Source organism: Mus caroli, unplaced genomic scaffold, assembly GCF_978045245.1.
Source record: "Mus caroli unplaced genomic scaffold, Mus_caroli_1 scaffold_9, whole genome shotgun sequence".
NCBI lineage: Eukaryota > Metazoa > Chordata > Mammalia > Rodentia > Muridae > Mus > Mus caroli.
In genome coordinates, this window is record NW_028227264.1 from 61,468,313 (window position 1) to 61,481,560 (window position 13,248).

Genomic DNA, 13,248 nt, shown 5'->3' on the forward strand with positions numbered 1-13,248 from the left:
TATCCACTATAATGTTAACTTTTGCTCTTGTTGTTGTTTTTTAAGATCTTATTTTTTTTATGTGTGTGTTTTTTGCCCACATGTATATATATGTATGTACCACAAGAGTGCCTGGAGCCCAGAAAAGCAGAAGAGGGTATCAAATTCTATGGAACTAGTGCAGTAGTTCTCAACCTTCCTAGTGCTGAACCCCCAACCATAAATTTATTTTTTTCTTTTGTTTTGTTTTGAGACAGGGTTTTTTGTGTAGCCCAGGCTGTCCTGGAACTCTCACTCTGTAGATCAGGCTGGCGTTGAAATCCGCCTGCCTCTGCCTCCCAAGTGCTGGGATTAAAGGCATGTGCTACCAACGCCCAGCTATAAAATTATTTTTATTGCTTTATAACTGTGATTTTGCTACTGTTATGAATTGCAATGTAAGTATTGGATATGTAGCCCCTGTGAAAGGGTTGTTTGACCATCCCTAAGGGTTGAGAGCCACTGAGCTAGAGCAACAGATGGTTGTGCACTGACATGTGGGTGCTGGGAACCAAATATGGGTCTTTCTGCAAGAGCAGCAAGTGCTCTCAACCACTGAGTCATCTCCCCAGCCCTAAGTTGAGTTTCTTTTCTTATCTCAACATAATGAAGACCTTTTATATATATATATGCCCCCCTTGGTTTTTTGAAACAGGGTTTCTCTGTGTAGCCCTGGCTGTCCTAGAACTAGACAAGGTTGGCCTCAAACTCACAGAGATCTGCCTGCCTCTGCCTCTGCTAGAATTAGAGGTATGTGCTACCACTGCCTCATGCAATACGCCCGGTTTATACCTCTGTGCTCAGCCTCTAGCTTCCTTTTTTGTTGTGTCCTTACTTGTGATTAGTATCAGAGTAAGTGGATTCATTTCTCTGAATTTTTTGAAATAGGAGTCAGTAAGAAAGACTTTTTTAAGAATCAGTATCAGTTCTGTAAATGTTTTTTAGAATTTAGCAGAGAAGCTCTTAGGTCCTGTGCTTTCTTCTCCATGGACACATTAGCACTGATTCTATCTTGCTCCTGTTACAGGTCTGTTGAGTTTTCTATTTCTTGATGGTTCTGTTTTGACAAAGCGCTTATGTTCAGAAATTGACTTGTTTCTTCTGGGTAATGAGGTTTATTGTGTAGAGTTGTTTGTAATAGTCTCTAATGTCCTTTGTAATTTTGTATCAGTTGTAATGCCCCCCTTTTCATCTCTGATTTTATTTTAAATACCTTTAGCATTTCTTTTGCATGTGTGTGTATATGTGGGTATGAATATGCAGCAGTGTCATGTGTGGAAGTCAGAACAAGGTACAGGACGTGTAGTGCTTCTCCGTCGTGAGTTCCAGGAGTTGAATTCAGATCTTTAGACACGGCAGTAAGTGCTGTAGTACTGAACCATCTAGTTGGCCCATGACTACTTTATTAATCTGCTTTAGGAGGATGCCCATTTTTGTCTGTTGAAGAACTTTGTACATTTAAACAACAACAACAACAACAAAAAAAAACAAACAAAAAACCAACTCTATTTCTTTATTTCTACTGTGGTACCTATTTTTCTTTCCATTTACTAAAGTTGGGTGCTTTTTGTTTTTTGCTTTTCTTGATCTTTGAAATAAGAATGGATGTTTGCAGGTTTTTGTTTTTGTTTTTGTTTTTTTGATCTTATTTTAATGTAGGTGCTGATTGCTGAAATCTCAGTATAGCTTTTGCTGTAGTCCATAGGTTTGCTGTGTTGTGTCTTTATTTCCCCCTTTTTAAAGAAAATTTTTCCTCTTTTGATCCATTTGATTGTTTAAAACTACGCTGTTTAATTTTGTATAGTTATTTAGTCTCTAGTTGTTTCTTGCTGCTAGTTTCTAGTTTTATTGTATTGTGACTGAAAAAGATAAGATTTTGTTAAAAAAAAGATTTTGTTTTTAAATTTTTTTTATTGAGGGGCTAGGGGTAGAGCTTATTTGAGAGATAGTGCTTGTTGCCTAGCAACATGGCAACCCCAGATCCGATGGCATGTTCTTCTAATCCCAGCACCAGGGTGGTGGCAGAAGCTTTAGAAGGTCGTCCTCAGATTAATAACAAGTTTGAGGACAGCCCAGAATAATAAGTGAGACCTTTATCAAACTAAGAAAAAGGGGAAGATACATTATTGAGAATTGGTTTGTGGCCTACTAGGTAGTTCAGCCATACCCTGGAGAATATTCCACATGCTGTTGTGTAGAAGGTTCTGAGGTTCTGTAGTTGTCTGCTAGGCTAGTTTGGTCTAGGGCACCTTTTGACTTCTGATTTTGTATTGAGTTTTTCTTGGCTATCCTGTCAAGTACACAAAGTGGGACATTAGAGTCCTGTGTTACTGTGTTGGAGTTGATCTCACTTAGGTCTAGAATACCTAGAGGACGTGTTTTGCATATTTGGATGCTCTGATGATCTAGAATTGTTTTCTGAGTTGACTCTTTAGCACTGCATCATGCTCCTGCCTCTTTACTGCTTTTGACTTAAAGTCCCTTTCATCTGACAGAATTATGGCTACTGTTTTCTGTTACTTCTCTTTGCCTAGAGTATCTTATTCCATTGCTTCACCTTGCATTTTGTCCTTAGAGGTAAAGTGAATTTCTTAGAAGCAGCTCTTAGGATCTAATTGGGGTGGTCCACACCTTCAGTCCCAGCAGTGAAGAGTCTGAGCCAGAAGAATTCATTTAGGTGAGCTTGAACCACCAAGTGAGGCTGTCTCAAACAAACCAAAAAGAAGTAGCAGCTGAATGGGTTTGGATTTTGTAATTCACTCAGTTACTCTTCTTGTTTGTTTCTTTGTTTGTTTGAAGAGGGACTGTCCTGGAACTATGTAGGCCAAACTGGCCTTGAACTCAGATCCACTCGCCTTTGCTGAGATTAAAGGCCTGCTCCACCATGCTGAGCTCAGTCACTTTTTTTAACTAGAGAATTTAGTGTGTTGTCATTTAAGATGTTTGTTTAATTTTACAGTGTCTCACTGTGTAGTTCTGACTGGCTTCAAACTCTGTAGACCTTGAAAAATGGTGCATTCACCAAGTGATATTTGGCTATGACTGTGTTAGGCTTTGGGATTCCCGTGGATATAGGATATAAGATGAATTCTGCCTTTATAGAGTTCATTGTTTAGCATATGAGACAGACATTAAGTGAATATATAATAGTGATAACTGTATGAAAACAGGAAAACGTGTGGTTCTTTGAGAATTTAGTATTTTGAAATGTTTTATGTGAACTTGTAAATTGAAGTTAATAATGAAAAGATGAATGTGGTGTGGGTGGTACCCACCAGCAGGAGCAGTTAATAACCAACTTCAGCACGATTGAACACATCCATGTGTTTTTGTTTCTAGCTCTTTTGCATTTATTTTGTTATAGCATTCTGTTATACCGTTAAAAACTTAAGGTACATTAGATCCTGCTAGTTTAAAGCAGCACAACTCTCAGGTTCTGTTGTTAAGAACATACATCTACTAAATAAAAGTCTATATTCTTATACACTGTGGCGTTAGAGCTAACAGCCCTTTTTCCTGCCCACAATAGTATTCACTGGAACTGTCTTTGGAAATCATAGGGATCAAAACTCTGTTCAGAATTTGCCCCAGACTTTGAGTTGGCAGGTCAGGTCAGGTGGCAGTATCAGGTAAAGTCAGATAAGAAAAATTCCTCTTACCTTTTCCTTGAGAACATCTATTTAGAAAAGCAGGAGAAGATTGATCAGGTGAAGGGGAAGTATGTAAGGTGCTTGGGATGTAGCAGCCAGCCCTCCCCAACTCCCTAGGAACGCATTGTGGTTAGGAAAAACTTAAGAGTGTGAAGACAAGAGTGTGATAGCATTACTGATTATTGATTATCGTAAATGACATTGATTATCATAAATGCAAATGGACTAAATTTCCCCAGTTAAAACAGGAGTGCCACTGATGTGGCTGTAAGCAGAAGGGTAGGCAGGGGACTAGGATCCATCGTTCTGATGTTGGAGATGTGGAAAACACCAGGTTCCAAATAAACTGCCAGGTTTTACACTAAAAATTAAGAAAAGTCTTAGATAATGGAAGAAAATGTTTGAGTGATCAACGCATTCTGAGGGATGTTTATCTATAAGCATGGTTTACCTTGCTTCTATTCTGTCTTTTACGTGTTTCCTCAGCGTATCTTTTTATACTTGTATATTCTGATTATTGGTTTTAACCCGAAGTTTTGATAATTAGCCTTGACTGAAAGAGATAGCATGCCCTGAAAAGTCAGCAGAGAACTAGACAGTGAGTCGCACATGAGTGGCACATGAGATCCACTGGTTCCGCAGAGGGAATTAAGTCTGCTCTCTCTTCTTTTCTAGAAATATTAAAAGTCTTTCGGATATCCAGATAGTGCAGGTTGCGTGCGGTTACTATCATTCACTTGCACTTTCTAAAGGTAAGCGCTTGCCCCTTTCTAACTAATTACTTCTTGGTGCTCTGAACAAAAGGCCTCTGGATTTGCTTTTACAAGATTTGTCCTGAGTTCATTTCCATGTATTTTAAATCAGCTGTTAGTTTCTATGTTTACAGAACTACTGAAATATTTGTTGAGCTTATGGTGTCTATAAATCAGTTTTAGGGTAATCTTTACAGTGTCAAGTTTTTCAGCACATGAACATGATACTTCTGCATGTACTCTGCTTCTCTTACTAGGCTGTTTTCCTTGTTGTTTATTCAAGACCGGGTCTTATGTATCAATGTGGCTATCCTTGAACCCACTGTGTAGACCAGGCTGGACTTGAATTCACAAAGCTCTTCCTGCCTCTGCCTCCCAAGTGCTGGGACTAAAGAAGCACACCATTACACCTGGCATTAGTGTTTCTTTTATCTGCAAATACCTTATATGCCTTTATTATATTTTTTACTAGGTATTTAACTTTTGTGCACTATGTAATTTTTTTTAACCATATAGGCTTGAAATTGGGTTATTACTTCTTACTTAATTACTAAATATTTAGAAGCAATAACTTATTCATATGCCAGTTGAACATTAGAGAATGAATTAGAGAATCTCCCATGGTTTTTGCGTTATCATTTAAAACTTGGGGGCTGGAGAGATGGCTCAGTGGTTAAGAGTACCAACTGTTCTTCAGAGGTCCTGAGTTCAATTCCCAGCAACCACATGGTGGCTCACAACCATCGGTAATGGGATTTGACGCCCTCTTCTGGTATGTCTGAAGACAGCTACAGTGTACTCAGAAATAAAATGAATAAATAGATCTAAAAAAGAAGAAGAAAAGGAAAACCTAGGGGGAAAGGGGAGATCAATTTGAAGAGGAGGAATGGCCCAGTGGGTTTATGACTACCCCCTGCCCTTCCAGAGGACCTGAGTTCAGTTCCCAGCACCCATGTCAGGTAGCTCACAAGCATCTGAATTCCAGCTCTAGGACATCTAAGGACTTTGTAAGCATGTACACTCACAGAGACACGTACACATGAATAAAAACACATAATTAAAAATAAAAAGATAAATTCAGCCTGGCATGGTGGTACATACCTATAATCTCAGCACTTGGGAAGCTAAAACAGGAAGCTTTCTACCCGGTCCACATCAGCCTAGGCCATCTCAGAAATAAAAACACATCCTGGTGTCTGTTACCATTTTAGGAAATGTCTCGTGGGGTTCACTGTGAACGAAACATTAGGTTTAGCTCTATAAAAACTGATAAATTAAGATAGTTTTCTATCTGGAGCTGATTTTTCTTTCTTGCATTTTATAGCTTTAGGTAGTATAATGAGAAACGTAACTCTCTGAGCATTTAGTGAGAACTGTGCACACCTGAGTGTGTAGTGAGTGAGAAGCTGTGACCACTCGCCCTCACAGCATCACACAAAGAACATAAATAGTTATGTGCGGTGAGAGGGGCTGGAGAGGAAACAGTTGGTTTCTATAACATTTAGTGGGAATGAGATTTAATCTGGTATGTCCAAGAATGATGACCAGACTTGAGCTGAACAAAACTCAAGTTAGGTGGTCAGGGCGGTGAGAGCGGCGGGCTGAGTGCTGAGGAGGGTAGAGATAAAGGAAGGTGTAAACACACACAGCCACAGCCCTCCTAAGGAGCCTGTCCTAAGAGCAGTGAGAAACCATGCAACTTTCCCCCTTTTGGTTGGCTTTGTTTTTGAGGCATGGTTTTACTCTGTAGCCCAGGCTGTCTTTAAACAAGGAGCAATCGCTAGCGCTCCTGCTCGCTCTCTCTCTCTCTCTCTCTCTCTCTCTCTCTCTCTCAATGATTTTTAAAGGGTTAATTTTTTTTCAAAGATTTATTTATTATTATATCTAAGTACACTGTAGCTGTCTTCAGATGCACCAGAAGAGGGCATCAGATCTCATTATGGATGGTTGTGAGCCACCATGTGGTTGCTGAGATTTGAACTCAGGACCTACCTTCAGAGGAGCAGTCAGTGCTCTTAACCCCTGAGCCATCTCTCCAGCTCCATCTCTCTCTCTTTTTTAATTTAAAATTTTTTGTTGTTTGTTTTTCTTGACAGGGTTTCTCTATGTGGCCCTGGCTGTCCTGGAACTCAGTCTGTAGGCCAGGCTGACCTTGAATTCAGAGATCCACCTGCCTCTGCCTCAATTTTAGTCAGAAGTGCTGCCCAGCTAAAAGCAGTCTGTTTCTGTCTCAAGGGCTGGGATTGTAGGCATTAGCCACCACACCTGGCTGCAGTTTGCTTCTTATGCAAATACAGACATGCTTGAAGAAGAGTCAGAGACTTAATATTTTAAGGGTTAGATGGAAGTTTACTTTAAAATTTCTTAATTGTTTGTGTATAGGTTTGGATCCAAAGGACTGCCTTGGGAGTTATTCCTCTGGAGCCATCTATTTCTTTTTTGTTTTGTTTTGTTTTGTTTTGTTTTGTTTTGTTTTGTTTTGTTGAGACAATCTGTCACTGCCCTGGAGCTCCAAATGAGTGCTGACTAGCCAGTGAGCCAGAGAGAGAGAGAGAGAGAGAGAGAGAGAGAGAGAGAGAGAGAGAGAGAGAGAGAGAGAGAAGAGAGAGGAGAGAGAGAAGAGAAGAGAGAGGAGAGAGAGAGAGAGAAGAGAGAGAGAGATGACTGGCTCTCCCTCCTCCTCTTCCTCCTTTCTTCCCTGCTCCCCAGTGGGTGAGATTGCAGAGCAGGCCACTGTTCCGCTCCACCCGGCCCTGTCCTGGGGACTGTGAACTTGTTTTCACTTTACTGGCTCAGCTGTTTCCCCAGCATCGAAGCTTACTTTCAAATGTGTACTGTTTTATAGAATGAACTTTTAAATTTGCTTGTTTAAATAGATTATTGCTGGTTATTTTAACAAAAACCACCTGAAGTTGCTGGCAGATGAATCTGAACTAACAAGTAGTAGAGAAAATGATGAAAGGAAATAAGAAGGATGCTAAAACAGATCTATTTACCAGAAGGAGAAAAACAAACAAACAAACCCAAACCTGTAACATAGTAATCCTTCGTAGATTTAGAGTTGATGATGTCTGAGAAGGAGCGACATCCCTGGTATCTGACCTGCTGGTGAAGGGCAACTCGGGGAGGAGAGCCGTGGGGATTGGAAATGGGGTAGAAGCCATATTCAGTCTGGGCACAGTGAGTTAGAAGTGGCTCTGGAACATCCTTGTGTAGGTGTCAGATAAGCAGTGGTTGCAGGGTGTTTCTTGGTTTAGGTTTGCATATGTTGATAGCTGAAGCCATGAGATTTGAAGAGTTCCTCTTGGGGAAAGCTTAGAGAGTAAGAGAGATGAGGAGTGTTAGAGAGTCAATCCTCTGTTGTAGGGCATGAGGAAATGAGCGTATTTCCTAGCTTATAGGACTGGTTACCAGTGTGCTCATAAGACAGTCTCTAGGTGGTAGTGTGTTCTCACATAAAGAAACAAACTTCCTCGTTCAGTAAGTATGTATTTTCATCTAACGAGAGAATGTCTCAAAAGGGTAGTTGATGTTCACATGATACTGTGTGTGTGTAAAATAATTTTATGATTTTTGTCTTACAGCAAGTGAAGTTTTCTGTTGGGGACAGAATAAGTATGGCCAGCTGGGTCTAGGCATTGACTGTGAGAAGCAGACTTCGCCGCAGCTGATTAAGTCTTTGCTTGGCATACCATTCATGCAGGTCGCAGCAGGAGGAGCCCATAGTTTTGTACTCACCCTTTCTGGAGCTATCTTTGGATGGGGACGTAACAAATTTGGTCAGCTAGGTCTTAACGATGAAAATGGTAGGTTCACTTTATACTTAAGCATGTTTTTAAAAGATGATCTTCTGAGAGATAAATGAGTGATTCTTAGAGCATGGAGAAATGTATACCCAAACATTCCCAGGACTAGTAGTGGTGGACCTGAGGGTGTTAGTTTAACATTTTAATGTGTTTGGGAGGATCCTGGGAAGGCTGAAAATTAGCATGTAATAAATTGGAAAGTTTGTTGAGACCTGGAGATATCGCTCAGTGGAAAAGCTCAGGCCTAGTGTGCACAAGGCCCTGGGTTTAATCCCCAGCACCTTTTCCCCACAAAAAAAAAAAAAAGAAGAAAAATATTCTTGAGATCACTTGTACTGCGATTATATATAGGTCCACGGTAGACTGCTTGCCTGCCACTCGGGGCTATGGGGTTAATCCCCAGGACTGAAAGAAAAGCAAGGCCGTGCTGTTTATGTCTTCATTGTTGGATGCCATTAAGAGACAGTGTATAAATACTGAGTTAGGTTGGTAACCAGTGTTGCTCCATTATTGGCCACCATTAATGGAAAGAAGCTATACAATTAATTAGCCAAGAAGCTACGTCTAAAGCTTCCTGTTAGAACATAGGTGCAGTAGCTTAGCCTGGTACTGAAAAATTTTGCTCTGGGAAAGTAACATGACATTTAGTTAATATTATTGTTTCAAGTTGGATTTATATGATCTGGGTTGTTAGATTATTTTTTGGTTGAGCTTCTTTTTACACTGATTATTGTCTTGAAAATAAACATTTTAATTTTAAACAACTATTTGAAACAAGTCACAATCTTTTTTCTGACATTTCATACTTATCGGTTTTTGAATGCGAATATTTGGCATATAAGTCATAGGTTGTAACAGTCAACATACTTGTAATGCCTGAGATGGCCAAAGTATGTTTTTACCTAATAATAACTGATAATGATATGTAAATAATTCTCTCATAGAATTAGATAATGGTTTTTATTCTGCATAAAAAATATACTCATGTTATGCTATTATTGTTTTGCCACAAAGTGCAGAAAGTAGATCAGGCTGTTGAGTAGAATCTCTGAACATGGTCATTACAGAATAAAGAATTATACACATGTAGGAAATCTGAAAACACCAAAGTCCTGTATTGTTGAACCCTGTGTACATTGGCAGTAGGGTAATCGAATGCTCATCTTTGAGTCCTTACTTTATCATAAGGCCTGGAAACCCAGTTTTATAGGCTTTTTTCTTAGGAAGTCTTTGATTGATAGTAAAAATTATTATTACAGCTACTGAATTTGGAAATCTATAAAGGAAACACATTTTTAGTTAAAAATATCATTAACGTCTTTTATTGGAATTTTCAGATAGGTATGTTCCTAATTTACTAAAGTCACTAAGATCTCAGAAAATAGTTTATATTTGTTGCGGAGAAGATCATACTGCTGCATTAACCAAGGTATTGTACTTAAAAAACTTTTTATTATTCGCAGTAATTTTTCATAATTAGTGAATGCTTTTGTGCTATTTCCATTAAGCTTGAGTAATGTTTGTATTTCGGGAATAGTTTATATTGAAAACGGCCTAAATTGTTTTTGAAAATAATTTGCCTTAATGTTCAGTTTTGCTTAGGGTCGTGAACTGTGCATCTGATCAACTGTCACATTCAGTTGCAGCAGTGCTTAGATGTAGTCCAGACTCACCTCAGACTGTAGACTTCCCCTCTCTGTGCTTCAGGAGTGCTGGGGCTGCACTCATTCAGGACCATGCTAGCACTTTTTGGAGGGGCGTTTGTCTGTGGTATTGATAATAGAAATTACAACTCAGGATCTTGTGTATACTAGGTCACCTCTCTACCACTGGGCCACATCTCCAGCCCCCTTTTTATTTTTGCTCAGGCTGACCTCCGGTTTTTAATCCTATTAGCCTCCTGAGTAGCTGGAATTATTAAGCATTTTGAGTGAGATGACTTCATTTTGGTTCCCCATGCTTGCAGTGCTGTGTGTCCGTCACACTTGTATTTATTTACACTGCCTAATTTGCTCTAAGCTTCCATTTGGTTCATAAATACTTCCACCATGTAAAGAAGCAGCTGAGTTTCGTTATCTATATTTAAATATTTTATATTTTGTAAATATATTAAGCTAAATGCTGTAGTTAGGCTGAACATTAAGCTAGCAATGACTGGTTTTAATACAGCCTTGTCAATTGTGTTAACGTTCATCTCTCATCTTCTGGGGTCCTTGTGTGGTGAGTAGATGTCAGGTGAAAATGAACACCTTCAGATAGTGCGGTAGTTAATGTGCTGACCTCAGTTTGATCCTCACTGTATAGAAACAAAACAAATTGTAGCTAATTTTTACTGGAAAATATTGTATTTGTTCATAGTAACATAAAGATTCTGAGAAATTGGTTTTTGGCCAAATTAGAAATGGATGTTTCAAAAGGTCTAGGGGTATGCACTGGTTGGTAGAGTGCTTGTCAAGTATACAGGAGGTCCTGGGTTCTATCTCAAATGCACCACATAAACTGAGGTCGGAAAATGAAGCCTCTTTTTTTTCTTTTTTTTTTAAAGATTTATTTATTGATTATATGTAAGTACACTGTAGCTGTCTTCAGACATTCCAGAAGAGGGAGTCAGATCTCATTACGGATGGTTGTGAGCCACCATGTGGTTGCTGGGATTTGAACTCCGGACCTTTGGAAGAGCAGTCGGGTGCTCTTACCCACTGAGCCATCTCACCAGCCCCGAAGCCTCTGTTTATGACTGTGTAGGTCTCCCACCCCTACCCCCATTGTCATTATTTTGTCTTCTATATTTAGTAAAAGAAATTAACGTTTTTTCTTTCTTCTCCTGTTCCTCCTCCTCCTTCCCCTTCTTCCCCCCTCCTCTCCCTCTTCCTCCTCTCCCTTCCTCATCTTCCTCCTCCCACCCCCCCCCACTCCCCCACCCCCCACTGAAACAGAGCCTCACTGTGTAGCCCTGGTTGGGCTTAGAACTTACTCCACTATCCAGTGTTACAGCTGGAAGCCAAAGCTCCATGTTTAGCCAAGCACTCTACCAACTAAGCTGTACCCTGTCTTCTGCTCTGTATTTGATGTGGAAAGTTTTATACTGTGCCATTATACTATATTTAAAAAATTGTCCTGTTAGATATTGAAACCAGAGTGTAAAATTACACACACAGACACACACACAACTATAGTTATAAACAAAGTGTCAAATTGAAAAATGCTATAGTTATGTTAGGCTATTACATGTCTCTCTTTAAAATGGCCTTAGCACAAGAGGCGGAGGCAGGCAGATCTCTTGAGTCCAAGGCCAGCCTGGTCAACAGGGCTACCCAGAGAAATCCTGTCTTCAAAAAGCCAACCAACCAACAAAACAAAACAAAACAAAACAAAACAAAACCCATTGCCTGGTGAGTTTCAGTCATGAACATTTACCGATAGCCTCCTGTAGCAAGTCTGTATGTGCACATGTCTGCTCTTTGCTCACATGCACTGTTCATGGGGGCTTTTTATCTGTACTGACTTTGTTTTTGGCTTGAGCTCCCTGTATAGTATGGGTTGGCCTTGAGCCCATTCTCTTTTGCCCCAGCTTCCTGGTGGGAGGACATCACACTCTCTCTGTGCAGAGCATTTGTCTATCTTCAAGCATAGCTAGCTTGCTAATGAAAGATAACATTTTTTAAAAAAAGTTTTTGTGAAATGTTAGATGCCCCCTTTGAATTAAAAAGAAGGAGAGAGAAAAAGAAAGTAGGAAGAAAAATAAGTAGAATGATATTTCAAAGCAATGCAGTTAAGTTGGCCGGTTTAGTAGTGGTTATTTTGTTTGGTAGGTGAGGCGTCTCCTGTAGTCCTGCCTCATCAAACTGTTGGGCAGTATTTTACCCTCTCCTTCTTCAGTGCAGAGATTTCAGGTGTGCACCACCATGCCTAGTAGCAATTACTTCTTTAATGAACACAAATATTTTATCATAATGAGAACATTATTGAGTACTTACATCTGTCAAAGCCTGCCTGGTGGTTCAGTCCTCTACAGTTACAAGTACCTGAGATGCTGAAGCAGGAGGACCTTAAAGTTCAAGGCCTTCTTCAACTAAGAACAAGTTCAGGGCCAGCTTTGACGTCTATTTAAAAATCCTATTTTAAAATAAAAGGTAGAGGCTGGTGAGCTCGCTCAGCAGATACAGGTGCTTTCCAAGTGTTCCTGGTAACTTGAACTGAACTCAGGTAAAGGTGGAAGGAGAGAGCCAAACGCCATAGAGTCGTCCTCTGAGTACACGTGTGTACACGTGTGCAGCATGCACATCCACACTAAGAATACGTCCTTAAAACGTTCTGCCAATGGCGCACGCCTTTAATCCCAGTACTCAGGAGGCAGAGGCAGGCAGATTTCTCGAGTTCAAGGCCAGCCTGGGCTACACAGAGAAACCCTGTCTTGGAAACAGAACAAAAGTAGAAGAAGGTATGCGGGTGTGGACTGAGCAGCAGAGCACTGAGCTGTAGGTGGAACCTTATTGTCTATCGCACACGAAATTATTTTATCTTCGTTAGTCAGCCATCATCTAATTTCAAAGATAGGAAAGAAAACATTGAGTCTGTATCAATAGTGAACTCATTTTGTAAACATTAGTTTATTTGTTGTTGAGCTTCTCATAAGTTAATTGTTCTGTTTGCTTGTTGTTTTCCAGGAAGGTGGAGTGTTTACCTTTGGAGCTGGGGGCTATGGCCAGCTGGGTCATAATTCTACCAGTCATGAGATAAATCCCAGGAAAGTTTTTGAACTCATGGGAAGCATTGTTACTCAGGTCGCTTGTGGAAGGTAAGCTGTGGTAAAGAAGAGGACTTTGCTCTCTAGACTGCTTATTGAGCTGCTGAGGATGGTAACACTTCTAATTCTTGCTATAATAGGGAGAATCTGTAACAAACCACCTACCCCCCCACCCTAAGGAAAAAATTCACACTTTTTAAAGGATTGTATAATAAATTGTCTTAGGGTTCTGGTAGGCTGAGGTGAAGTAGTTCTGAATGTCTGGTTGGCTGCTG

General features: G+C 40.0%; 1 protein-coding gene across 4 annotated transcripts in view; it reads left to right on the forward strand.

Moving 5' to 3' along the window:
- Window positions 1–13,248, forward strand: part of Herc4 (HECT and RLD domain containing E3 ubiquitin protein ligase 4) — a 74,199-nt gene that overhangs the window by 21,186 nt on the left and 39,765 nt on the right. For all 4 annotated transcript variants that reach the window (XR_003837764.2, XM_021173606.3, XM_021173607.2 and 1 more), the window contains 4 exons: window positions 4,344–4,420; window positions 8,005–8,226; window positions 9,564–9,655; window positions 12,894–13,024. Coding sequence is in view for 3 of the 4 variants with exons in the window: in XM_021173606.3 (XP_021029265.1) it covers window positions 4,344–4,420; window positions 8,005–8,226; window positions 9,564–9,655; window positions 12,894–13,024 (522 nt within the window). In the remaining variant the exon portion in view is untranslated. The remainder of the gene's footprint in view (window positions 1–4,343; window positions 4,421–8,004; window positions 8,227–9,563; window positions 9,656–12,893; window positions 13,025–13,248) is intronic.